We start from the raw sequence: 26,999 nt of genomic DNA on the forward strand, positions 1-26,999 counted from the left end.
TATTGTAATACTTCGGATGATAGCAGTGGACGAATAATTATTTCAGAATAATTAGATTGGGGAGACTTTATCGATTCCATCGGATCCTTTTTCCAATCCTAACTCTCCTTGACTTCTATATTTGGGGTCACTTTGAGATATAAAAAAGGAAAAGAAACCGTGAATTACAATGTATATAGGCATACATAATCGATCTTGGCATGTAACACTGTACATCTTGCAGCGTATGTGTGCATTTATTTTCCGTCCAGCTCTCAAAAGCTGTCATTAAGCACGTTGCATGCCCTTTCGATTTTGAATTGACATCTTTTGTGTAGAGATGTTTACAGCACATTCTATATTCACATGAACCATATTTTAACTAAAACAATTGTAAGCTCATTTCAAGAACATTATTTAAAATACTAAACATTATACTTGGAGAAAAGCGAACAGTCTAAAAAACCTCTTTCGATATACTATTGATAGCTGACATTGATTACTGTTTAATTAGAATTTTATTATTCTAAACTATTTACATAGAATTCTACTCACAACAAATAAGTTATAATAAATTACATTTTTTAAACCCTTAATCTACATACACGTGGAGTTAGAAATAAAACTTTCGTAATGTAGTTAAGTTTAATTGTTAAGAACTTTAATTGGTAAAAAAATAAGAAATATGGTTAGTAATGTATGATATATCTTAAAATTCTTATTTACAATCACAAAACTACTTAACAGGAACTTAATTAGTTAATAATATATTTTTATTAAAAAATCATATTTGATTTAGTTTAGATGTAAACTAGTTTGTCAGCGACAGAAACAGCTATTTGCTCCCGAACATTTTTTCATCTCACAATACAACACATTATGTCTCAGTTTGAACAGTTTTTATTATCAAATAGATACGTGAAATCGAATGTTTCAAACGATACTAGCTTCAGTGGTATTTGTGAGTTTAAAATATGTTTCTTCCTCTTGTGAATCTAGCATAGGCTCTGAATCCTTGGACGAGGTCGTTGAATGAGAACACGTAAGGATCAATGCAGCTTGGGATTCCTCCAAGTTCCCCAGGGCAGCACTTCTTCCACCCAGGGCAATTATCATCACTTCTGCACATTTTCCCATACACTCCAACTTTCATTGGACAGAGTCCCGGCTTATCTGAAATTATACACAAACAGACAAGTATTCTTTCCAGTATAGCGGATAACCAAGTATATATTAGCTATGAATGAAAAATGTTTCAAATGACCTTGGTATCATCAGATACTAGTTAGATTATTTCAAAGAACTTTTGTTTTATTCTTATGTCTTCCTTGAGTTTACTATGTAAAAGGAACTGGTAAACTTTACTTATGATCAAAGTTACAGTTGAAATTATTTTAATAAACAACTATGAGCTACAATCTAAAAAAAAAAAAAAAAAAAAATACTGTGGGGTAAGACGTCCCTAAGACTAGGTGCCATGTAAAAATAATAGAAAATCGCATATATTAGTGTCCAATCCATAGTTTTTGGGGGTTATTGAGATGAAGAGTGATATTTTCAAAAATATCTAACACGGGGAAGGTTCCACAAGTTGTTGCTCAAATCTGACTGTCACATAGCACATCTGATAGAACATCATAAGAAATGAAAATGAACAAAAATTAAGGTGTTATGGGCCAGAAAGATAGGAGCTAGGGGGCTTCAAAATTTGAATATCCAAAAAATTATATCATGGAATTATGTACGTTTAAAGTAAATATCTTGAAAACCGTTAAAGCAATCTAAACAAAACTTGCACAATATAATGAGAACAAAATGCCCTATCGAAAACCAGAAACACTGTGTACACTTGTATAGGTGAAGCAATGTTGTCAACTCAGCATAAAATATTTTGTTTCAAAAATCATCATATACAAATGTACACAGATTTAAAATACACTATTATCACTAAACATAAACAGTGAAGTGTGGTGGTACAGTGTTACATACTGTTGGAGTTACGGTGCTGAAAATGTTCAATGGAGAAGTTTGATATGCGGCAACATATGGTAAAAAAGGAATCTGGGTCTCATTCTTTGAATTTAGTTCAAATGCATAACACCCATAGTATAACAAAGCAAAATGTCAGCAGTGTCACAAAATATTGATACATTTGACAAAACGAAATTGAGTGATGCCATTTTTACGTCCTGTGTCAGCTCCGAAGCTATATAGGACGGGACCTATAGTATAAAATGGGATCCGAACCACTATGAGAGAGAAAGATAACAATAAAATGTAAGATGAAAAGTACAACAAAAACATTTCCGAGGCGGGATTGGTACCCGCGATCCCTAATATGTTGGTTGCCTAGTCTTCTAGACCATACGGCTATCCAGGCCGACTAAAAACGAAATGAGGTAGTAATAAAACAATTATGTTTCCAATGTGAATATGGTAATATTACAGTGTACAAACATAATCATGTGGTATGTAGGAGAGGAAGTAAAAGATATCACTTAACACAAAAGACAAACCAAGAAATTACTCTTCCGAATATTGATAAGATAATCTGGAGAACCAATTTACAGAATTAGAAAACACGTGTTTCTTTCCTCGCGTGTATCAGTTTGTTTTCGTGGCTGGTTTGCTTATTCAACGGAGTTACAGAAGTATAATGCTAAACCCTCACTTTTTGCTAATGCATGCCTTTATTACCATCTGTTGCCACATATCAGACTTCTCCATTGAACATTTTCAGCACACGTAGCTCCAACAATGTGCAACACTGTACCACTACACTTCACTGTTATGTTTAGTGATAATAGTGCATTTTAAATCTGTGCACACTTGTTTATTCAAACAAAAAACTTTTATGCTGAGTTGGCAACACTGTTTGTGGTTTTTAATAGGCATTTTGTTCTCATTATATTGTGCAACTTTTGTTTAGATTGCCTTAACGGTTTTCAAGATGTTTACTTTAAAAGTACATAATTTCATGATATAATTTTTAGGATATTCAAATTTTGAAGCCCCTGGTCCATAGCACCTTAAATTTTGTTCATTTTCATTTCTCATGATGCTCTATCAGATGTGCTATGTGGCAATCAGGTATAAGCAACAACTTGTGGGACCTCCCTTAAAAAATAGAAAACATGCACCATGGCAGAAATTTCTGTCATCACAAATAAGCTAGAAAAAATCGGAGCTGGACAATTGGGTGATGTCCCTTGTAAGTGTAAATGCGCAGTTATGTAAGATGATTTAAAATGTACAAAAAAGGGCACAAGAACTCCATACTATATTATTATGTGTACCCAGTGGCGTATTTACGATTTTGTTTCGGGGGCTTTGCCTGAAAATTTGAAAATTCTGTAAGATATTTCATAGAGGTAAAGGTGGTATTGTGGAACCCCATTTTGTTTCAGGCGTGTAAACTTTTACAGAGCACATAAAATAAACCCAAACTTTGTATACACAATCTATATTATGTTTGCCAGTGCAACATACCAGCAAATTCAGATAATATGCATGATTAGGTAAAAATAATTCACATTTTTACGAACACTCCAAATTTGTTCGTTTCAAAAGTAAGGTGGTAATGTGGAATCCCAATATCAGTATACTTAAGAATTATACCAAATGAAATGTAGGTTGGTATTCACAACAAATGTATTCGTTTATTAAGATACTATGAGTGTGGTTGACATTCTCTGAAATATGTCTACGAAAAGCAATCCACGCTATTGTCGACTATGTAGAAAAAGATCACTACGGTCTGTAAAATATACACGCTGCATCGTCAGTGTCCGGACAAATCTCTCTAACGAGGATACTTAAAGTTGATTCCCCAAAATCAATTGATTCGTCTTCAGACGCAGATGCAACTTCAATTAACAGTTTTTGTGTACATTTAGTTTTTGTCCTATGTTCTGCATCTGTTGCATTCTTCTTTGACGATTTTTCAACGGTTTTGCATTGTTTCCCTTAGCTTTGTGCAATGTCTCCTCCAATGCTAACTTGTTAAGGTGAAGCTGGAAGAACTAATGCAGGATGCCTTCCGTCCTTTATTAGAACGCTTTCTCGTAAACTCAGTTATTAAGCTGATTTCTTGAGGAGACACGAGAACACTCCTGAAGAAACTGGCTTCCTGTTCTCTTCACCCAAACTTCTTTGATTGCATGAATCGTATTTCCAGCATTCCATTCCTTCAAAACAGTTTTCGGTTTTGGTCCTAGTTGTTTCCTGGGCATTTAGAATAACATAAGAACGCCAATTAGTCATTTGTTGAAAAGTGCAGAGGGTTCCACTTTACCAACATAGGCAGGGTTCCACATTAACACCTTCGACATGTTCGATTTTTACTTCTCCTTACACCTTACTCTTGAAAGATATCATAGGCCATTAAAGAAAGGAGAAACCCATAACCATGATAGATTACGATAAGCAAATCATTTGGTATCTATAATCAGTAAAAGTACATCAAGTTACAATACGAATCCTACCTTGCAAAAAGTTCACTAAAGAAGAAAATCAAATCATCTTCCTCCGCACGCACACGTTTCATCAAACTGAACTCGAGCATCACAGTGGGCTGTTGGACAACAAAATGCATAATTTCTCGCTCATTTGAGTAGGCTGCAGCGCCTGGAAGCTGCGATATGCAGGGGTTCCACTTTACCAGCAGGGTTCCACAATACCACCTTTACCTCTATACTTTACTATAGTAAGTGAGATTTCGGAGGGGGGGTCTTAAGCCCGGAGGAACCCCCCACTAAATACGCCACTGTGTGTACCTCTTGGACTTGAGCACTTCATGTACTTTTTGGTAGCATGTTTTACTTTCGCTTTCTGTATATATGCACCTCTAAGGCGCACACAAGTAATAAAAAAACTGACTAGAGTAAAGCATATCTCTTTATAATGCATTAAGTAGAAAGTTCATTAGATATGAAAGAAACTGGTTACATAAAGTATTAATAAATAGATCAAGATATTTAGAATATTTAATGTATAGTAAATATTACATGTTATACAGGATTAACGTAAAACAATGATTGAAACTAACAATAAAGCATAATAAAGTATAATTGGGAAAAATAAAGCATAATTAAACAAAAAAAGCATAATGTGGGTTGCTCTAATAATGATTAACAATACATTGCTTCCTGACTGTCTGGTAGAAGTCTGCACGGGCTCGGGCCGGACTCGGGCTTACAAAGCATATATCATTTCGGGATCGGGTCGTAAAGTTTTAAATATACGACCATACTTCTCGGGCGTTTTCGGGCCTAACTTTGTAAATACTGTACAACGATATTTATTGGACCGTTCTTTCTCGAGAACTTTTAAAGCACAACTGCAAAATTAAAATCCTAATTGTTGTAAATAAAAATACAATTTTGCGTTATTAAGTTTCTGTAATTCGGGCTCATTTGATTATCACACAGGCTCGAGCCGGGCTAAAAATTCCGTGTAGATCTCTACTGTCTGGGCACCCAGACTATTTGCTGGACACGTGCTGAGTTTGTGACGTTAGACGACGCGTGACTTTAGTCCACCAATGTGTTTTCTTTTTCACCAGACGCTAAAGCACCAACCTAACTGACACATTTTCCAAACGTTCAGCCGAAATTAAATTAATCTTTCGCATCCGAAAATAGTAGATTAATGTTATTTACTAATAGGTGTTAAAGTGTTAGACTCCTAAAATTGAGTTCTTATACTGTACGGATGTATCAGTGACTTTTGTGAAAGCGAGGTCTTAGCTTCCTATCTAAATTACCTTCGAGCACTCGACAATTTTAGACAGCCTACACGCAATGGCAATCTTTAGATAATCTAAATAATTATTAGTAAAGAGATTAGAAATTACATACTCTGTTTTGCGTACACTTTGTTCGATACTTCACGCTTTCTTCAGTTAAACGGAGTCCACAATTGTGTTCATCGTTACAAATAAAGACACTAAATAGAAAGAGATTCCCCCTAAAGCTAGTGACGAAGTTTCACTACAAATGATGCAGTAGCATTGAGTTAAATAAAATCAAACATAACAACCAATTGTGTTATATGGTGTATTTACCAGCCTATAGGACGTACAGTAAATATGTTTAAAAAGAGGTGAATCTTATACAACAGGAAATATATGTTCATTTTTGCAGTGATGAACTAAGTACATTATCCATTTATTTGATGTAACAGGAGGTAAATTAACTCAGGCAATATGACTCAATATGGTTTGTTGTTAATGCCACTTTGAGATGAAGGTTTTATTGGATTACTGGGCGTGTTTGAATTGGCTGATATAATATTTTGTGGAACGATGCAATAACCATTATCTGTAGTAAAATATTCTCTGTTCTTGTACTTAAATACATTTCAAACATCAATTGTACCAAAATTACGATAATTTACTCTATTATTTCGGTATAGAACATTACCAGTGTAGTTTATATATATAGACCCAATATATATATATATATATATATATATATATATATATATATATATATATATATATATATATATATATGGGCAGATGCAGGATATGATCAAGGGAGGGGCTAAACCGTATTTTCCCGTTTTATCCAGTGTAGGATAGAAGCACATTTTATCCACCCCATCAGGATCTTGCCGCCTATAGTCGGACAATTTGTGCATGCCGACCAGATGCCGCGGTCGGATTGCCGGCGCCGGACACCGGCGTCTTTCCGCTCGATTTTCGACCGCGACGAGCAAAAAGAGATTCGTTCACCAATAGAAAACAAAGAGAGTTAGAAGGTAATTTGTTGCTTTAAAATACGAATTAGGGCTTATATTTCCCTCGTATAAAGCTTTCTCGAAACAGTCGGCAGACAGTCGGACGACGACTGCAAAAAGAGACTGCCGGCAATTTCTTGAAAAGCGACGTCGGCACGACGTCGGCGAAAGTTGCAATAACGCGTACCAGCGGCAAAGAGTCGAATTTTGGAAAATGAATAGAGCCTGTATCTTCTTTAATGATGAAGTAAAAATTGAAACTGTCCGAAGGTTTTTCTTGTGGGTGGGCACTAATTCCATAAAATATGTCTTGTGAAAACGGAGTCGGCAGAAAGTCGGCATACAGCGGACGGAACGACAGCGTCAAAGGATGGTTGTAAAGACGTCGAAACGTTGACGGCGTGCCGACCACGAAAAAGGTAAATGCATGAAAAGAAATGTAGTAAAGGGACTGCACGTAAAGGGTATATGAGAAGTAAATACTTAAAATAAATGACAAGTACGAGAGGATTCTTGACAAACATTTTGCAAGGAGACGGCAAACAGCGGACGGCGACCGCGGCAAATATTGTCGGAAAGACGCCGAAACGTTGGCGGCGTGCCGACAAGTAAAGGAGCCGAAAGAAGGTCGGCAAACAGCGGATGGACCGACCTTGAAAAGATGTTCGGACAGGCGCCGAGCCGCCTTTGCCGCTGAAGAGCCTAATTGCAGAAATCGTAGTCTGGTTGCGCTGCCTGTATGTTCGGTTCGCGTTCTTCATTTGTCACATTGTGATGCAGTGTGGGTAAAGTCCTTCAAAAAAAATTCGTTGAGATAAGTTTACAAATGGGAAAAATAATGTTTATCATAAAAATATTCATTCATTGGAACTGTACGCAGTTGCTGGTTAAGCAAATACCACGAAAACATGAAGTGAGAGAGTGGTGAGTTAATTTAATATTATTCATATACATTTGCATATATTATTGCACTTATTATGCATATACATGGGGTGAGTTAATTTAATATTATGTATATACATTTCAAATTGTCATGAATTTTATATGTTGTGTTACATATGTTAATTGTTGCTGCGCATGAAAAAGATTCGGTTATAGTATGTTCCCGCGCACTGGCGTTTCTGGCATATAAAATTTTGGGGGGGGGGTATCAAAGAAAGTAATTTAAATGGTACTACCTAGCCCAACCTGTGTATTAACTTCGATTCTATTTGTTGCCTTGCTGCTTACCTTCACGAACCCCCTAAGGTATATCGGCAAGTCATTACTTTAGGCAAGGCAGTGACAATAATCAAGTCATCTGAACTGGTTCCCGCAATTATAGTTACAGTTCCCAAGAAGGAAAGACAGAAAACAAAGTGCCCTGCGGGGCTCTAACCCGCCTTCACTCGCTAACGCTCGTTCGGCAATACTATGTACTGACAGGATATCATTGCCTTGCCCAAAGTAAAGAGTTACCGGTATATCAAGAACTCGCTTACAATTGTAGGGTCCGCGCTGGCTCAGTGGTAGAACGTTCACCTCTGGTACTTGGGGTCCCGGGTTCGATCCCAGCCATCACCATGTGAACTTTGTGATGGACAAACACTGTCTGCGTGGGTTTCCTCGGGGTTCTCCCGTTTATTTACACTTTCTCCATTCCACCATTTCATTCATTACTCATCATCACCGTCTTCTTTAGCCTAACCGGCATAACCGTTGGACAAAAAACTTAAAGGTTTCACTTAATTTTTATTTACAAAACGAGGGACAGTTAAGAAACTGTAGTACATTATTTTCTTCTTGAAATTGCAAAAGTTTACATGTCTTAGTTTTTAAGATAAGTGTCTTCTAACTCAACGCCAATGTATTTCTGCACAGTGTACGAAAGCTGTATTTTATGTTTACAACTGAAGCGTTACTAGTATGAAACCATAAAAAGTGATATTGAAAAATGTATGATTACCAAAGCCCATATGTTTTCACTACCCTCGCTTACGCGTATACCCACCGTCGCTGACGCACTTGTTCCCTTCGGACACACCCCCGCGTTGCCCTGCTCTGACTCAGTTATATAGAATTCGTGCTCTTTAGTGGCCAATTAGCACCTGGTGCTAAATTATCTTAGAGAAACGTGGACAATTTCTCATAATGCTTGTGCCATGACAAGGTTTGTGTTCCTTTAGTATTCTCTAGTATTTAGTGTATCTTTAGTAACCTAACAAGATCCACTAGATTATATACTGCAGGACTTGTTTCACATGTGAGCGAAAACTTCCAATTTAGAAAAAAAAAAAAAAAACAGGAGAAATGAGGTAGTGGTTAAACGCTCTTGTGTACAGGTTTACTTGTGGCGCAATACTAAAAAAAAAAAAAAAAAAAAAAAAAAAAATGAAAAATTATAATTCTTTCACCAGTTTCTTTTTTATTGTCCCCTAGTCGGTTTCAAATGGGCGGAATATATTTTACTTGGCATAAATAAAATTCAAGGGGACCTCTAGAAGTAATTGTTGAAAAATTATAATTCTTTTACGATTTGCGTATAAATAAGGCTTCCAGATGTCTAGCATAAAAACAGCGCAAAAAAGCACAAAACAATCTGTGCTGGGTGGCCACTAAATAGCACGAATGCTATCGAACCGAGTCAGATAGGGCGAAGCTGGTGGGCCCGCGCTGGAATACGTCCGAAGGGAGCAGGCACGTCTGCGATAGTGTGTATGCGGAGAAGTGAGGGTAATGAAAGGAAGTGCGTTTTGAGAATAATACAAGTTTCAACAACACTTGTTGTTGTTTCATACTAGTAACTCTCCACTTGTAAACAAAATACAGGTTCTGCACGCTGTGCAGAAATATGATGCCGGTGTACACGGTGCAGAAATAAGCCGCCCGTGGAAAATAACATCTAATAGAGCCATTTTTCATATGCACTCATTTGTTTTATTCGTCGTAAAGCACTTGTAATGGTTTAACATTAGTAAACGTAAGATACAGTTGTATTACATTGTATGTAATTAAGTTACCTGTATAAATTCGTTCCTTATAAACATGTCTTTTCATGGAAAGTATTGAATTTTACCTGTAAATCTTCCAAAATGTAGTGCACCAAAACTACACCTGCACCAGACTGTCTTATTTTGATTTTTTGCTGGCCGCGGTGGCTCAGTGGTAGAGCGTTCATCTCTGGTGCATGGGATTCCTGGTTCAAACCCTGCTCCTGTCAAGTGAACTTTGTGGTGGACGAACACCGTGTGCGTGGGTTTTCTCGGGATTCTCCCGTTTCCTCCCACTTTCTTCATTCCACCATTTTCATTCATCTCTCATCATCACCGTCTCCTTTAGCCTAACCGGCATAACCGTAAACTCAAATATTAACGTAAAACTCAAATATTTCATTTTCATTTTCCGAGTGTTAACCCTTTCTCCTGACACTGTTTCACGATGTGTAGGTACAAAAACTTGGACATCGGAAGTTTGAAAAAATTTAACAATTTAACATTAACATCTGTAGAAAACCATTAGCGACTACTATTAAAACATTTTTGAGGAGAAAAGCTCATCATGAACGAGAGTTTGAAAAAACCCGGGCTTTTTTGAAAAAGCCAAACCCACCTGGGCCCATTTTTTCGGGTGTTTTTCGAGTTTAATTGGGTTTTTTCGGGTTTAATCGTTTTTTTTTCGAAATATTTCAATGTCTTTGGGGTAAAAGTGTTAAAATGTGATTTATATTTCAATATTGTCATTGTCACAACTTGCAACAATTTTCTACTCACTGCCGTTTTGAAAAAATGGCCGCCATTTTGATTATTTTTTTTTTTTTACATTGGACCGCCGAGAAAATCTACACAGCAAATTTAGCATATCTTGTGCTTCTACCGTCAAAATTTCAACTTAAAAGACTGAAAATTGCGCTTCGTAGCGTAGATACTCGTTCATTTGACAAAATGGCCGCCATTTTGATATATTACGTTGGTATGCCGCCAAAATCTAAACAGGGAATTTAGAGTGTCTTGTGCTTGTACTCTGAAAATTTTAACTTAAAAGGCCGAAAGTTGAGTTGATTTTGTGTTTAACGTCCCTTTCAGCAGCGAGGCTATATAAGATGGGACCTACTGATTAAGGTGGAATCCGAACCACGTGAGCTCTCTCCGGGAAGCAAACCCGGGTCACCCACGCCTAAGACGCGTACACTAACCGCTCAGCCATAAAGGAGCTCGGCAGACAAACGAACAAATGTAAAGTTATAGTTTTGTGATTTTTTTTTTATAGCGTTTCTCAAAGTTATGTTCATTCGATTGAATTCTCATTACAGATGGTTTGTGTTTTAGATATGTTACTCAAATTGACTCCTAGGAGAACATAAAATGTATTTGTTTTGAAACTTTTATCATTTTTGCCCACCTGATCGATTTTACCTGTAGTTTATTTAAGTATATGTGCATTTTATTTGTTCCATTAACAATGTTTTATTTTAAGATGTAATATTTTGTATTCAGCCGAATACAAAATTCTCAATTGCCAATAGTGTCGCAAAACCCTGACGCGTATCGAAGTTCTATTTCAAAGTAATATAATGCTATCTTCACTAAATAAAATATTCTATTTTAATACATCTTTTTGTCTGGTGAGGGACTTAGGGATTTATTGTTTAACTTGCAGCTTCAAGGTAATGTTTCAAAGATTTCTCAAGAAACTCAAATTCCTACCATTGGATATACGGCAGGATTTCTTTTCTTTTCTGATTCTCGTTTGGGGTGGCGACCGTACTGTTGTAATAAAGATTAAGTAAAAGTTAACTGTTTCGACGTAATTGAATTCTTCATCAGTGACTATAGTTTTCATTACTCTTACAGGTTTTCTTGTAACATATAGCGTCTAACATATAGCGTTGAAGCCGGTTCATTGCAACAAGGTCTATTACACTGTGTAGTTTGGTTTGGTTTTGGTGTGATGAAGTATATTTTCTATTGTAATAAATATACGTGATGTGCCAACGCCGTACACATTGAAGAGTATATTTTACAAAGCATTGTATTTGTTCTATTTTAGATAGTTCATTTATTTCTGGAAGCAAGGGGAAATGTTGCTCAAGAAATACAGAAGTGTTGCAATGGAAGAAGACCCACAGAGAGCAGTACCGTAGCCAGGATGTGTGTTTGGTGGGGCAAGTGCTGTTATAGGTACATATGGAACAATTCCAAACAAAAAATATATAAACATAAAAATATATAAAAAATTACAAACATCAAACTACATTGTCGGACCTCTTTGGGGGCCCGGCCTCTCTGGGCCCCCCTTCCCTACGCCACTAACGGAGAGTATTGACAAAAATCATATGTACTAACATCCTTAAAGATATTTGTGAAGAGTGATAGGATATATGTGGGACTACAGTTTTTTTTTTCCTTTTAGAACGGGTGAATTTCATTCAATCATAACATTTGTAAAACATTTCCCATTTTAATGCGGTTTATTTCAAATCACACGGGAATTATGGTCATCACTTACCTTTGAAGCGAATATTGAGAATTACGGCTTTGAAATTGATTTTTGTTTTGCCAATATTACCTTAGTCTCCCTATCCCAGTTTTTGTCGTTAAATTCTTTTTTTATTATTACTTCATCTTTTCTATGCAGTGTTGTAAAATTTTCTGTATCTCTCTATATTCTCACAATCCTGATTCTGAGCTATTTAAATTCTACATTACTATTTCATAGGTTTGAAGTTTTCTTCAATTATAAAGACAACTGTTGTTTGATATTGTTCTTCACTTTTTTTTTTTTTTTTTTTTTTTGCGTGGAATCAGTTAAGAGAGAAAGTGTAATTATATTTCTTAGAGTACAAGCTCCTTAACGGTGAGGTTCAGTACCATCGCCTCCTTTCTTTTCTATCCCATTGATTTGTAGGGGAAGTATTCTTCCTTTTCTTTGAAATGAATAAAATTTTTGATGTTCTGATTTTACTGATTTCTTCTGAATATCTATTTAAATGTCCCTTGCTTTGTCAAAATGATCTTTTAGTATATATAAGTATATTATTATTTAAATTAGATGTCATTTATGAATATTAAAAACATACAACACAGAATTTTATTTCCACAAAGTAAGAGACATTTAAATAGACCTGAAGAAAAATAATAAAAAGTAAAACCCTTAAAATCTCAAAGAAACAGAGGAAGATTTCCTCGTATATATCAATGGGCTAAAAAAGAAAAATGGCTGAGTTATTCAAGACAAAATATGGATAGCAGGAATTCTTTAGAATAATATAGTGCTTTTTTGAACATTGTAATCACTTCATATATATTTGCTTTTCTGATTTTACATACTGTATGAAGGCTATCTGTGTTAAAACTCAATGTTATGGAATGCTACAAATTTCTGTTTAAAAAAAAAAAAAAAGTAGTAGTACATCCGAAGGTATATTACATATAACTTCTAAATGATGATAAGGTTCATTACATAGGCTAATGTATATAAGTTAATACGATGTGCATTGTATTTTGTTAATACAATTTGGTGTGTTTTTAGTGCTAATATAGACCAGAAAAAATTGTGATCTTCCCTTCATTTATTCTCTTAAAGAATTCCTTTAAAACAAAGGATCTTTGCAAAGTATTATGTTAAAACACTTCATTTTTTATGTAAATGACTTCATTAACCTTTTTTCTCTATATAATGGGTATGCACTATGAGTATACTGTACATGTGGCTGTTTCATTTACGATATAAATTATTTTCTCACATTTTTCTGTTTCATTGTATACAATTAATGTATAAATCATATAGGAACGCATTAAATGAACAAATAGTTACCTACTTAATTGTTATTTTATCTTAATATGATTTCCACTTTTAAAGTGTATTTAAATAAATATTTAAGGCATAGAGTTAGAACTGACAGCTTAGTCGTTAGAACTTGTGTTTAGTGCATTTCAGTGTTTGGTTTCTACGAAAATAGTCATGGGTGTAAGCAGACAAGTGATCGCTCCGGCCACTTTTTTTTTTTTTTTTTTTTTTTTTTTTTTTAAATACCAAAGTTACAACAAATGCAGAGACATTTTGGCTTGGCTGCTTGGATACACGTCTCTGTTTTCCATATATTGACAAACTAACATGGTTACTGTCCACCTTTTTCTTGTTTAACCTTTTTTTTTTGTTTGTTTTTTTTTGCGTGTAGGCTCGGTTTGAATCTCTCCGCCACCACATACCTTTTATTACAGTATTTTTATTTATAAGTTTTACTTCATTAATTTTTCTTTAAATCTCATTTTCCATTGGGAGTGTGACCCCTGTACTTTAAAAAAATTTAGAAAATCATTGACGTTTAAAATCCTTTTCCAATAGTTGATGGGAAAACGACAACCTAAAAAGACCGTATTTCCGACGGATTGCTGCGGCTTTTTTTTTTTTTTTTTTTTTCCGAAGAAAGCGTTTGCAACTAGCAAATTTTGATTGCATAGAACAGTGTTGTTCCTAGTGGTCGTGATAGTGAAAGATGTGCTTTCAGGGGGAAAATGTACTGACTGTTATAAGTTTTTCACATTAGGCGCACAGACATGTTAATTGAATTATTCTTAACGTTCATTATTAGCTGCTCAGTTGTTATTTTTAGTTCGCTTTTAAGCATTTGTAAGTCATTCCCAGATACTTTTCCTCTATATAGCACTTAAATCGTACTGAGAATTGTAGAAATGTACTGCGTATGTACCGAGTGCAATATTACTGGTGGGGGGGGGCGCGGTGGCTCAGTGGTAGAGCGTTCACCTCTGGTGTTAGGGGTCTCGGGTTCAAACCCTACTCCCGCCAAGTGAACCTTGTGGTGGACAAACACCGTATGCGTGGGTTTTCTCGGGGTTCTCCCGTTTCCTCCCACTTTCTTCATTCCACTATTTCATTCATTATTCATCATCACCGTCTCCTTTAGCCTAACCGCCATAACCGTGGGACGTAAAATTAAAGATTTCATTTCATTTTTATTACTGGTGGGAATCCGCCATGATTTTCATTGCAGTGCTACGCATCTTTTCTGCTGTCTGTCGACTGGTCGGAAAGGCAACTTTCCACCGGCGGCGCTGGCGCATTTTATGCGCCTTTCCGGTTGTTTGCCGACTGCTCGAAAGGACCTCTTTTCGATGTCAGCTTCTCAATTCTCCCACAGGCGGCATTCGACCTCTTGCCGCAATCGAAAAGTAGCCCTTTGCCGACTGGATATCAACCCTTCAGGAAGGCAAAATTTTCACCACTTTTTAGAGTAGCTTTGCCTAAGTTTGCCTCCGTGCTATGATTTCTCATGAAGGGCACAATTGCTAGTTCTGAAAGTATATAATACTTCCATGTCCCATTCAATTTCTTGTTTTTTGGCTGAAAGTGCTGCAAAAAAGAAAAAAGAACAAATTTTGTACTGGGACACACAAAAAAATGCAAGTATTATACTTCAAGAACTTCCAAGGGTGCTCCTTGTCGAGAAATCATAGCATGGAGGAAGACTTAGGCAAGACTAATGTAAAAGCTGATGAAAATTTTGCCTTCCTGAAGCGTTGATTTCCAGTCGGCAAAGGGCCACTTTTCGACGGCGGCAAGAAGTCGGATGCCGCCAGTGGGAGAATCGGGAAGCCGACATCGAAAAGAGGTCCTTTCGAGCAGTCGGCAAACAGCCGGAAATGAGCATTAAATGCGCCGGCGCCGCCGTCGGAAAGTTGCCTTGCCGAGCAGTCGGCAAACAGCCGGTAATTAGCATTAAATGCGCCGGCGCCGCCGTCGAGAAGTTGACTTGCCGAGCAGTCGGCAAACAGCCGGAAATGAGCATTAAATGCGCCGGCGCCGCCGTCGGAAAGTTGCCTTGCCGAGCAGTCGGCAAACAGCCGTAAAGGTGCAGTAAATGCGCCGGCGCCGCCGTCGAAAAGAGGCCGGCATAAGGAGTCGGCAGAGGGTCGGAAAGAGGTCTTTCCGACTGTTTTGCCGACTCTGGCGGTCGGCAACAGTCGGCAAAGAGTCGGCAAAGGGCATTATTTTTTACGATTTTCGACCGCTTGCCGCCTCGGCAAAAGGTCGGCAATTTTGAACAAGTAGATCGTCGTGCCGCCGCGGACGGGTGCCGGCTGCCTACCGGCGGCCTGCCACCGTCGACGGCGGCAATCCCTCTTGCCGACCGCGGCATCCTGATGGGGCAGTGTATACCTGAACGTCAAGGGGGGAGTATAGCTCCTATAGCCTCCCCCTTGGATCCGCCACTATATATATATATATAGACTGTTCCATAATTCCTGTAATTTCCTACAACACTAGGAGAAGATGAAGTTTTCACACTATTAATGTAAAGTTATAGTGTAAAATGGGCTTATAGTGTATTAATGTAAAATCTCTTATTGAGAAATATCTGAAGTTTTCGAATTTCTAAAGGAAATAAGTGAACATTGCTGTTTAGCCCCCTTTTAGGAGTGTAAACACGAAACTTAATTTTCCTTATGGGAGATTAAATGTTAAATTTTGGAAGCAATTTTCTCCAATAAGTATTCGTAAAGATTTTAGAGCAAATGAGTTGTATTTGTTACAAAATGCAAAAACGCTCATTCACAAAGCTAGTAAAGCCGTCTCTAACATTATTTTGGAAAGCTCCCTTCCCTTTTGGGAAGCAAGGAGCGTAAAACGGTGGTCGGCGATGTGTTACTAAAATCCCAAAATTTATTTTAGGAATGCCAGTAAACGTCAGATTAATCACAAATGTCACAGAATTAATGCTCCAATGCTCCTTACATGCAAGAGTGACTGATAATGGGGCTACAGCCCCCTTTCAAAAATGAAAAAGTAACCATAAATATCCTTAGTAGGAGGGACATACGAGAAGAACTTATTTTTTGTTAATTAATGTGATATTTGGCGTCATTCTAGCAAAAGAATATGCGTTTTTCACATCTGTAATGTTATTTTAGTAACGCACCGCCTTAGGGGAAGTGCAGGGAGCGAAGCATTAGATGATGGATCTTTATAAAAATTCCAAATTTTGTTCCACAAATGCCAGTAAGCCTCAGATTGTTCACAACTGTCACAGAATTAATATTCTAATGCTCCTTACATGTGTCAGTGACTTATATGGGGCTATAGCCCCCTTTCAAAAATTAAAAAAATCACCATCTTCCAGCACGACGGGGCTCCCTCTCATGCAACATAAGCTGTATGTCAGTATCTTGACTCCAAGTTTCCTCATCGGTGGATGGGTCGCGGAGGACAGAGGTCGATTATTCACTGGCTATCCCGCTCCCAGATCTTACACCTTTGGATTTTTGCTTGTAGAGGTTGTTGAAGGACGTTGTATGCAGACGAAAGGTCAAGTCACAACACGAGTTAATGCAGATCATTCTAGAGGCATTCATTATCGTCAAAGAGCGCCAAGAAGACATCTATCGGTCAACATGAAAGGTAATGATGCGTACTACACAGTGCATTGATGAGAATGGTCATATTTTTGGACATTTGCTGCACGCGCAAAATAATTACGTTAAAGGTTGACGCTGATAGTGTTACGTCTCTATCTGTATGTATTAGCAGTAATTATTGTTTATGTATTAGAAGTAATTATTTATGATTTCGACAACCCTATTGCAATGGACATTCTGGTGTATTCTGTTGTACAGAAACTTTAATTCAAGTAAGTTTTGTTTCACTGCCATCTGTTGTTCAGAACTGTAATTAGTGTTCCCGCATAGAAATGAAAATTCTCGTAAATTGTATTTACAATTTTGCATAAAAACATTCATTTATTAATATTCGTAACCACTGTCATCTATGGAAAGTTGGAACCTCGTTATGTTATTAGAGTAAGGAGTTTTAGGAAGATTTTTTTTTTTTTTTTTTTTTTTTTTTTTTTGCGGTTTCTAATGAAGCTAAAAACTTGACACCTCAATTGGATCTCTGATATACAGTATCATTTTCACCTAATCAGATACTGTTCCTCTAGCGACAGTGTAAAATAGTTTTAAAAAGGGAATTTTATGGGGAAATTCGAAAAATTTCCCTCCGTTACTTCCCTCTTGAATGCAGTACTGGGGCAATCTGTATACTGTTTGCAATCCTGTTTCTTTAGTTTTCAAACGAGGTATAATATGTAACATAACCTTAACTACAGGGTGTGCTAGAATGCAAGGGCGCAGATCATGGAGGAGTGGGGGCCCCGGGCCCCCACAAAGCTCATGTGGGCTTCTATTGTATTTATGAATATACAATATTTGGCATAATTTGAATGCAATTTGTCTTATAATTCTCATATATATATCTTCTGCATCTAAATGGACACCCCCTAAATTTACAGAGAAATCGGCGCCCTTGTTAAAATGTTTTAAACGAAAACCGGCAAGAGCAAGAGGCAAAAAAGTTAGCCCCACCCATATCTCCGGAACGAGGGGGAATATACCCTATGTTCACATAAGCATTTTTGCTTAGGATAACCTCCCATATCACCTCCGAAAAGCTTTGACTTTCCTCACCGGACACCCTATAATATATATACAGGGTGTTAATGAACTAGACCGACAACTGCAAGAAATGATTCTTAAGCCAAAAAGTTCCTATGGACGTATGGGGGGAAACTGCATAGTTTCAGACCTAGGGCTGTTCAAAATCGCCATAAAGCTAAATTTCAAGAGGCTCTATTTTGGAGATCGTGAAGTAGCGGTCCTCATAAGAGTAAAGGAAATCACGTCTACACAATCCAAAAATGCATATTTCATTAATGTTTAGTGGGTGTGAAGAGTATTCCATGCAGGGTGAAATTCCAAGACATGTCATCAAACGAATTTGGAGATATGCTCTGAATTTATGATGGTCCAAAGTAGGCAAACGATATGCCTTGGCAGCCGTGAACACGAAACCCTTTGGCGCGATGTCGGAAGTGTTAAGAATCGTTAAGAGCACGGTCTCTCGTACTCGGAAAAAAGCATGCTGCGATGTTTTCTTTCACGCTTATAAGTGAAGAAAACGTGAAATATACCGTGACGAAATACATCGCATCACACGTTATTCCGACCCCCCTCCCCACGCACAAACAAACATGGAGCTGCCGGTTCCTAACACTTCCGACTTCCCTCCAAAGCACTGGATATCGATTGTTGTCAAGACTTACCTTCTGCCTACTTTGGACCCTCCTTGAAATCAAGGTAAATCTGAAAACTCTATTGAGAGGATATTTGAGAATTATACTTTGCACGGAATACTCTGCACACCCATTGAAAATTGAAATAATATGCATTTTTGTATTGTGTATGTGTGACTTTCTTTACACTGAAAAGGACCACCATCAACAATTTCTGGAATTCGAAATAGGGCATGTTGAAATTTAGGTTTTTCGCGATTTTGGACAGCCTTAGCTCTGAAACTATGCACTTTTCGGCATAGGTTCATATTAATTTTTTTCTTATTTTGAAGTGAGGTATCACCTATTACATATTGCCGGTGTAGTTCATTAACACCCTATATATATATATATATATATATATATATATATATATATATATATATATATATATATATATATATATATATATATATATATATATATATATATATATATGTGTGTGTGTGTGTGTGTGTGTGTACTAGTATATCTTTTAAGGCCTCCTGGAAACGGGAAGTAAGCCGTGCAACCGCATGTGGAACCAAAGATTTTACTACTGTGTATGGCAATGTCGTAGATTAACTTGGTATCATTAACATTGCTCTATAAACCTGTCAAACAGTTACATCGATTGTTTTTCTAAAATGTAGTGCTAGTGTTAACATCTATCGACTTACCTGCTATCTGGAAAGAATCGATGTAGTTATTTGAAGAATTGGTAGACCTACTCCATGGTTCTTTATCTATCGATGTATATATTAGAACATTTCATGGTGCATCTTATGCACTAGCAAATACTTTATGAACACACTCCACCCTTTACAGTTTAATATACAAATAATTAAATGAGCTATATAGAAAATAAAAGTGAACATGACGTTGTTTGGTGGTCAACTTCTTGAGCCCTAAGCTCTAATGATTTTGACGAATCTTGATATATGATATTTTGCTTATTTGGATTGCATATCAACCAATTACTTTTTCTTTCTAAACACATTTAACATTTATTCGTATGATTTTAACATTGTTAGTTATATTATTACAATTACGATTCCCCTGTAAATACACAGAGAAAAATCCATTCTTCGGACAGTGGTATATTGTACAAATATACGGTATCCTCTTGCTTACTATAGAAATCAGTACGAAGCACACATTATCCATTTGCTACACAGGCACTGTCCTTACATGTTACATCATGCCGTTGTAGAATGTCTGATATCTAAAAGTTTTACGTATATCACATGCATATACTCATGTTACCTTCGTCAGCTATATGTTCAATTGTATGTGAGATTCTGACCGCCTACATCGTTTCATACGGAAAGTACGTATAGATGGAACACTTATACAGAAAGTATTTTTTTCTCAGTGTACGCAAGTACAATATTATTAGCTAGCATAGTGATAATGGTTAGAAATTTATGCAGGTGAGTTCGAGCGGAGAGCGTTGTATAAACTGACAAATGCTGTTTTGTGTTTGTCGCTATTACAATAACCTAACAAGATAATACATCAAGAATTTTGATTGTGTCTAAATACAACATACTCGTAACTAACTAAACTAAGTAACTCTATGGCCTATGAAACTGAGGTTCAATGCTGCGTTCATAAAAGCTCTCCACTGACTTCTATCCTTAGCCAACTGGATTCAGTTTCTACTTTGTAATCCTAATTCTGCGAGATCCATCTTAATATTGTCTTCCCACCTGCGCCTAGGTCTTCCTAATGGCCGTTTTCCGATTGGTCTTGCAGTCAAAACTTTGAGAGCTACTTTCTTCCATCCTAGCTACAAGACCTGCCCACCTAAGCCTCCTAGACTCGATTACCCTAATAACGTTTTGCAAACCGTATAAATTATGTATAATAGTTCCTCGTTATGAAGTCTCCGCCATTCCCCATTCTCATCCCTCTTGGGTCCGAATATTGTCTACCCAACATATACTTAATTTAAATATTATTGGTTCTAAGCTTAATGATCAGCAAAACAAGGTAAAGAACACTGATGTAATTATGCAAAAAAAAAAAAAAAAAAAAAGTATACTTCGTACGGATTTATTGAAACAAAAGAAAACAGAAATAGATTAGGTTTTATGTGACTAATAGGACAACTGGATCATGATCATTCGTATCACTCCAATTTCTACCGGAGAAGGAGGATTCAAATAATTTTCACAAACTTATTCTCTCTTTCCGAAGAACAGTAATCATCACAGTAATTAGATTACTTAATTGACGCAAAAAATTAACATTGAACTAAAATCAATAATTTACGTGTTGATCAGAAAGACTCATAACTTACCGTGAGCTGATTGACCTTCGAAGCTCCAGACGAGGAAGACAATCAGAAACAAAATATGGCTTCTAATCATGTTCTAACTAAATTAAATAATTTTATTTCTTTACAAAGATTTTGATCCTCTTCCTGAAGAAGAAGTGTTTGATTCCTTTGTTAGCCACTTTAATTAGATTTCAGTAATGCAGTCTTCTTCGAATAGGCTTCAATAACTGGAAAGAAAGAAATATCAGTATTATAGAGCAAGTCAAAGAAAAAAAAAAAGTAATATACAAACTTTAACGAAAGAAAACTATATCGTGTGTTAGTAGTAAACTTAATAATATTGTATGTCAAGTTTAATACATGTTTCTTGCGCATACACTGTCACTGAAGCTACTTAAAAATGGTTGCACTTATTAGCCAGACATGCATCGCGACCGGGAGCGGTTGCTTCAATTTCAGCGGCATTTTCAAACACTTGAAATATCGTTTTAAAGTATACTTCCACTCAGCTACGGATGTAGGCATCTTGCGGCACTAAGCAATATATATATCCAGCTGCGGATCCAGGATATGATCGAGGAGGGGTTAAACCATAGTTTGCAACTTTACCCAGTATACCTGAGCGTCAAGGGGAGGCTATAGCTCCTATTGCCTTCTCCTTGGATTCATGCCTGTATATATAGGTCTCTCTCTCTCTCTCTCTCTCTCTCTCTCTATATATATATATATATATATATATATATATATATATATATATATATATATATATATATATATATATATATATATATATATATATATCCATAGCAATATAAAACTCTTGAAACAATTCAAACAGGGTTTCTAGGGAATTAACAATCTTATATATAAAAGAGAACGTACAAATCCTTTGTTAGCTCATCACGCTAATACGGCTGAACCAATTTCTTTCATTTTTGGGGGGTTATTAAGATTTGGACCCTAGATGGTTTTTATCATATCACTTTAATTTTCAATTACCAGTGTCTTGAGATAATTGACCATTCAAGTGTCCATAACGTACAAATCCTTTGTTAGCTCATCATAGCTAAATCTAACCGTATTTATATGCAACCCACATGACCGTGTCACTCGGCGGGTTAACATAAATGACAGGCGATATAATGTTAACATTTACTCCAATCTTCTATGGTTTTTATCATATCACTTGAAAGCGAAAAAGTAAAAATTATCTAAGTAACAAAGTTTATTGCGTTCCGGGGTGACCCCAGCGAAGCGGGGTGAACGCTGCTAGTACAACAATAAAAACAGGCCATTATTTTGAGCCAAAATCTTAGCTGATGACGTCAAGAAGCTCATTTTGACCAGAATTAAGTGTGAAATATGAAGTTGTTTTAACACAAAATTTAGGCTTATTATTTTAGAGCAGGGATGCAAATAACCAATCGCCCACTCGCCCGGGGCGAGTGGTTCATTGGTGAGAGTGACTTTTTAATATCACTATTAAAATACCGAAGGTTAGTAAACGATTTCTATTGTGGGATGTGGGCTAGTAACATTTTGTTGCTTATTTGCATCCCTGTTTTAGAGTAATAATAAAATGTATTAAACCAAAATTAACAAAAAAACGTTACAACAATAATTTAGAAAAAATAATTGCTTTAAACATTGATATTTTCTTTCGCAACCCGTCGGAGTTCTGTGCCCTAGACAGTTTGCCTTCTTTGCTGCTTCCGCTTCCTCAAAAGTCACGCCTGAACCAGCAATTTTGTTTCACTATCGTACGTCATACGTCACATGCCATAGTTATGAGAACACCAACACAAAGATCAGTGGTGGCTAATATTTGTGTTGCAGCGTTTTGCAACGACCAAAGTATTTCAAGAAAATAATATTAGCAGTAATATTAAAGAACAGAAAAAAATACTTTGTAGTACTCCCATATACTTTAAATAACATATTTTTTACTTCCATAACTGTAAAATCCATTTATCCGTTTTAAAAAGTGAAAAACAATCCGTCAGCAAGTTTCTAATTTACATTTGCGTTGCAGCCAGCATACAACGACCAGATTTCTAGAGCGCGCCAATTAGAGCGATTGTTAAGTCTCCTTTCTCCTATCTCAGAAGTTAAAGCCTCTAGTCGTTGCAGTGCTTCTGCAACAACGCGGCACGGTTTCCAGTGAACGAGAATGTTTTTCGCGCTAAATAAGGTTTCTGAATTTTATTTCACTACCAATTACAAATGGAATTTATTTTTATACATTCATATTTTTAAATGACAGGACTATACTGAAGGAAACCAATATAATGACAATTAAAAAAAAAAGTGATCGCATAATTAGAAAATAAGAAAGAAAACGTGTAATAGAATAGCAATCAAATAAAATAAACACACGTTTAAAGTTAATTCTTAGCTTATATAGATAATGAAGGCTTCTTGTACAGTAATTCTTGAACCAAATATGAATAAATCGATACATAGAATCCCCCCTCAGTGAATAGTATTTTCGTATATATATATATATGTTTTATAAAACAGATGTATTTTATACTCTTGATAACTTTCCACACAAAACTGTATGATGGGAAAAGCCACATTTAATTTAGGATTAATTAGCAATGCTCAGGGGTGAAGCCACGGGGGTTTCCCCGTTTCAGACCTCCCAAAAATTTTGAAACTCGAATAACATTTGTAGACTTTCTTAACGAACTATACTTGTTTAACAGATTAATGATTGATGTAGGATAAATATTTTATTTTACGCCTCATCACGTACTCTTTCTTTTCTTATAAAAAATACTCGTTATATCATTTTTTCTAAAAATGTAGGTGACAGTAATTAATTACTTATCATCTTTTCGGGTGCAGAATAAGGCAGGTTCGATATTACGTAGACGTAATGGACCCCCTCAAATACTTTGGACCACTCTCAGCAGTCTAGGTGTGTGACTTTTGGCTTCTGTTACATGCTGATTCTATATCTGGCGGGTTCCAAAATTTGGTTTCCAGAGCATATGACATTGATAAGTATTGTTTCACCTCACGTGGAAGTATATTGTGTTCATCGTACATTGCTTGCAACCAAGACGGATGATTTGGAATGTACCGTAGGTTTTCTTTTACGCACACGTGTGGGTTCTGGGTTGGTGTAAATGTCACATTCGCGATTCATATATCTCTTTTGTATCAGCTCTTTTTTCTGAAAGAGATGTTTTGGTTTTTAGGTATTAAATTTACTTGAGTTGTGTGTGCTCGAATTCTGTAAATAACCTACAAATTCTGAATGAATTCTATACCATGATTTCTGTAAATAACTTACAAAATAAATAAATAAATAAATAAATAAAATAAAGCAATTTGCCCAGCTCTCCACTGAGTAAAAAACTTACAATTAAGGCTTAGACGAAACAAGCAAAGTGCAATTCAGAAGAGAGGGGTCGAAAAAAAAATCTAGTTTAAATTCACAGAACATCTTATGGCAACAATGTTGTTTGTCTTAGATATATTTCCACAATTTATTTTAAATTTTCCTAGATAAACTGTGAATAAAGTGTATTCAATTTACATTTTTATAATACTAATCTCTGTTATGAACTGTCTTCAATCTACACTGCAGAGGAATTTGGATCATTGTTAGGGACTGGGTTTGCAAGAATAAATTGTTCGCAATAATCTGAAAAAAAAAAAAAACATTTAGTGAATCTACAAAGCTTCTGAAATTAATGTTAACTCTTTTTATGACGTCTGCAAAACGAGACCGGCGTTTTTTCACATCGAAAAGAATTGACACTTTCAAGGAATTGAATATTCCAAGAAAGGTTATCAATCACCACTGGTTATGCTTTTCATGGAAAAAGGCATGATAATCTGAATACACCAGGATTCAACCAGCATGTATTATGTATTACTCAAATCAAAGAGAGGAGAATGTACTTACTAATTAAATAAGGTGACTAACCGGATAAAATGTTCATTATATTTTTTTTAAAAAACAGAATTTTATTTAATTTCACATGTCACATATCATATGCATCTAAAGTTATGCTGATTAGTCAATGAGCCCAGTTTATATCTTCTGTCTCCGATCATTCGTACTGCAACACCCGAAACCACAATCCATCGGCCGCCACTAAGATACATGTACAAAATTAAACTGGAGTGGATGAGTCGAGTTCTGAGTTTCTCCCTGAAAGTTCAGTACACTTTCTATCTGAACATGGAGAGTATTTAAAAACTATCAATACTACTACCACTACTACTACTACTACTACTACTACTACTACTACTACTACTACTACTACTACTACTACTACTACTACTACTAATAATAATAATAATAATAATAATAATAATAATAATAATAATCTGGTCTAGTGGGTATCGGGCGTGGTATTGGTCCACGTGGTGCTGGGTTCCATTCCCGTTGGGAGAGCACAGAAATTATTTTCACAATCAACTATTTTCACTAATCATCCGTCTCATACCCTAAAGGGCATAACTGTATGACCTTACAATCAAATAATATTTTCTGTATAAAACCATTTCTTCCGTCTTTTTAATAAATATAAGAAGTTATAAAACAGGCTGGTCTAGTTACTAGCGCATATACTCTTGGTACATGTGGTCCCAGGTTCGATTCTCAGTGGGACAGCACAAAAATAATTTCACTTTCATTAATCATCCGTCCTTTAGCCAAAAGGGCATAACCATGGAACATTAAACTAAAAAAAGTCATTTTCTTTCTTTTTCTTTTCTTTTTTTTTTTTTTTTCAAGGAGAAAACGGCCCGTTGGCTACCTATTTGGGAGACAAACTAAAGTTCTTAAAACGAAATTTGAACAACAATTTGTTTCACTACACCAAGAAAATAATTTTTGTAATAATTGTATGGTATATTAATAATATCATGCTTCAGCGTCTACCAGAGAATAGAAATACTATTTGGTGCTAGAGAGATAGAGTTGACGCTATGCTTACCTTTCAGGTACAGACAGAAGTGGGTGGTTAGGAGAGCTAATTACTGTGCCTCAAAACCAGTTTAAGGCTGGCAGTACATTAACCAAAGGAGAGTACAACCGAAACAAGGTACCATACTATGAGCAATGGAAGAAGGCCTCGTACCATGTATTCACTCGGGCACATGCTATACAAATTGAGACACACAGTCAATACACTCGAGCTCTCACTTCGCAGGGCACGGTGGTTCAGTGGTTGTGGGAGAGCCTTTTAACTGTCCTCAATGTTTCTGTGTTCGTGTCCCTGTTGTTCTATGTTAATAGAAAAACGACTTAAGCGAGTAAAACAAGTAAAAGCATAGTTTCTAATAAGTAGTTAAGCAAAGTTAATGAGATAAGTTCGGTGAATCAGTTAATTTTTAAAGAAAGTGGTAAAGCATTTATGTCTGGTGGGTGAGGTTCCTGATTCGATCCTCGGTCAAGTAAGTTTGTCATGGAAAACATATCCCCGTGGGTTTTCTCGTGGTATTCCCGTTTCCTCCTACTTATTCATTCCACCATTTTTTCCATCATCATTAACTTGTCTTAAACATCCGTCTCCCTTAGTCTAACGGGCATAATTTCATTTAATTTTCTTCCTCGCTTCCCATCCTTTCCTGCCTCCCCCAATTTCACCTTGGCTCTCCTGTCTCTGGTCAATATGGAGGCAGCATAACTAATCACTGTCCTTCAAAGAGTTAGAGCTCTCATTTTTACGGGCATTTTTACTCATTTTTACCACTGGATTCATGCACCTTCAACAGTTGTAAATAGATGTCAATACAGTATTGTATAAGTTAATTATTTCCTACAATTAGAGCCCTGCCAACCCAGGACCGAAGACGGCTCGGCTGGATCTGTATTCTGTGTCCGGCTCGGCTGGATCTGTATTCTGTGTCCGGCTCGACCCGACCCGACTCGGAACGAATCTCGAGCCG

The 26,999-nt window shown here is 36.4% G+C and overlaps 1 protein-coding gene across 1 annotated transcript in view; it reads right to left on the bottom strand.

Annotated features, from left to right (window-relative positions):
• Positions 1-360: 360 nt before the first annotated feature.
• Positions 361-26,999, bottom strand: part of LOC145681525 (antileukoproteinase-like) — a 72,901-nt gene continuing 46,262 nt past the window's right edge. Inside the window, exons 2-3 of the mRNA XM_081753169.1 lie at positions 21,108-21,313; positions 361-1,152 (exon numbers count right to left, since the gene is read on the bottom strand). Of these exons, the coding sequence (XP_081609295.1) occupies positions 947-1,152; positions 21,108-21,177 (276 nt within the window). The 5' untranslated portion in view covers positions 21,178-21,313 and the 3' untranslated portion in view covers positions 361-946. The remainder of the gene's footprint in view (positions 1,153-21,107; positions 21,314-26,999) is intronic.

The sequence above is a fragment of the Thermobia domestica genome, chromosome 3 (assembly GCF_964235325.1).
Source record: "Thermobia domestica chromosome 3, izTheDome1.hap1.1, whole genome shotgun sequence".
NCBI lineage: Eukaryota > Metazoa > Arthropoda > Insecta > Zygentoma > Lepismatidae > Thermobia > Thermobia domestica.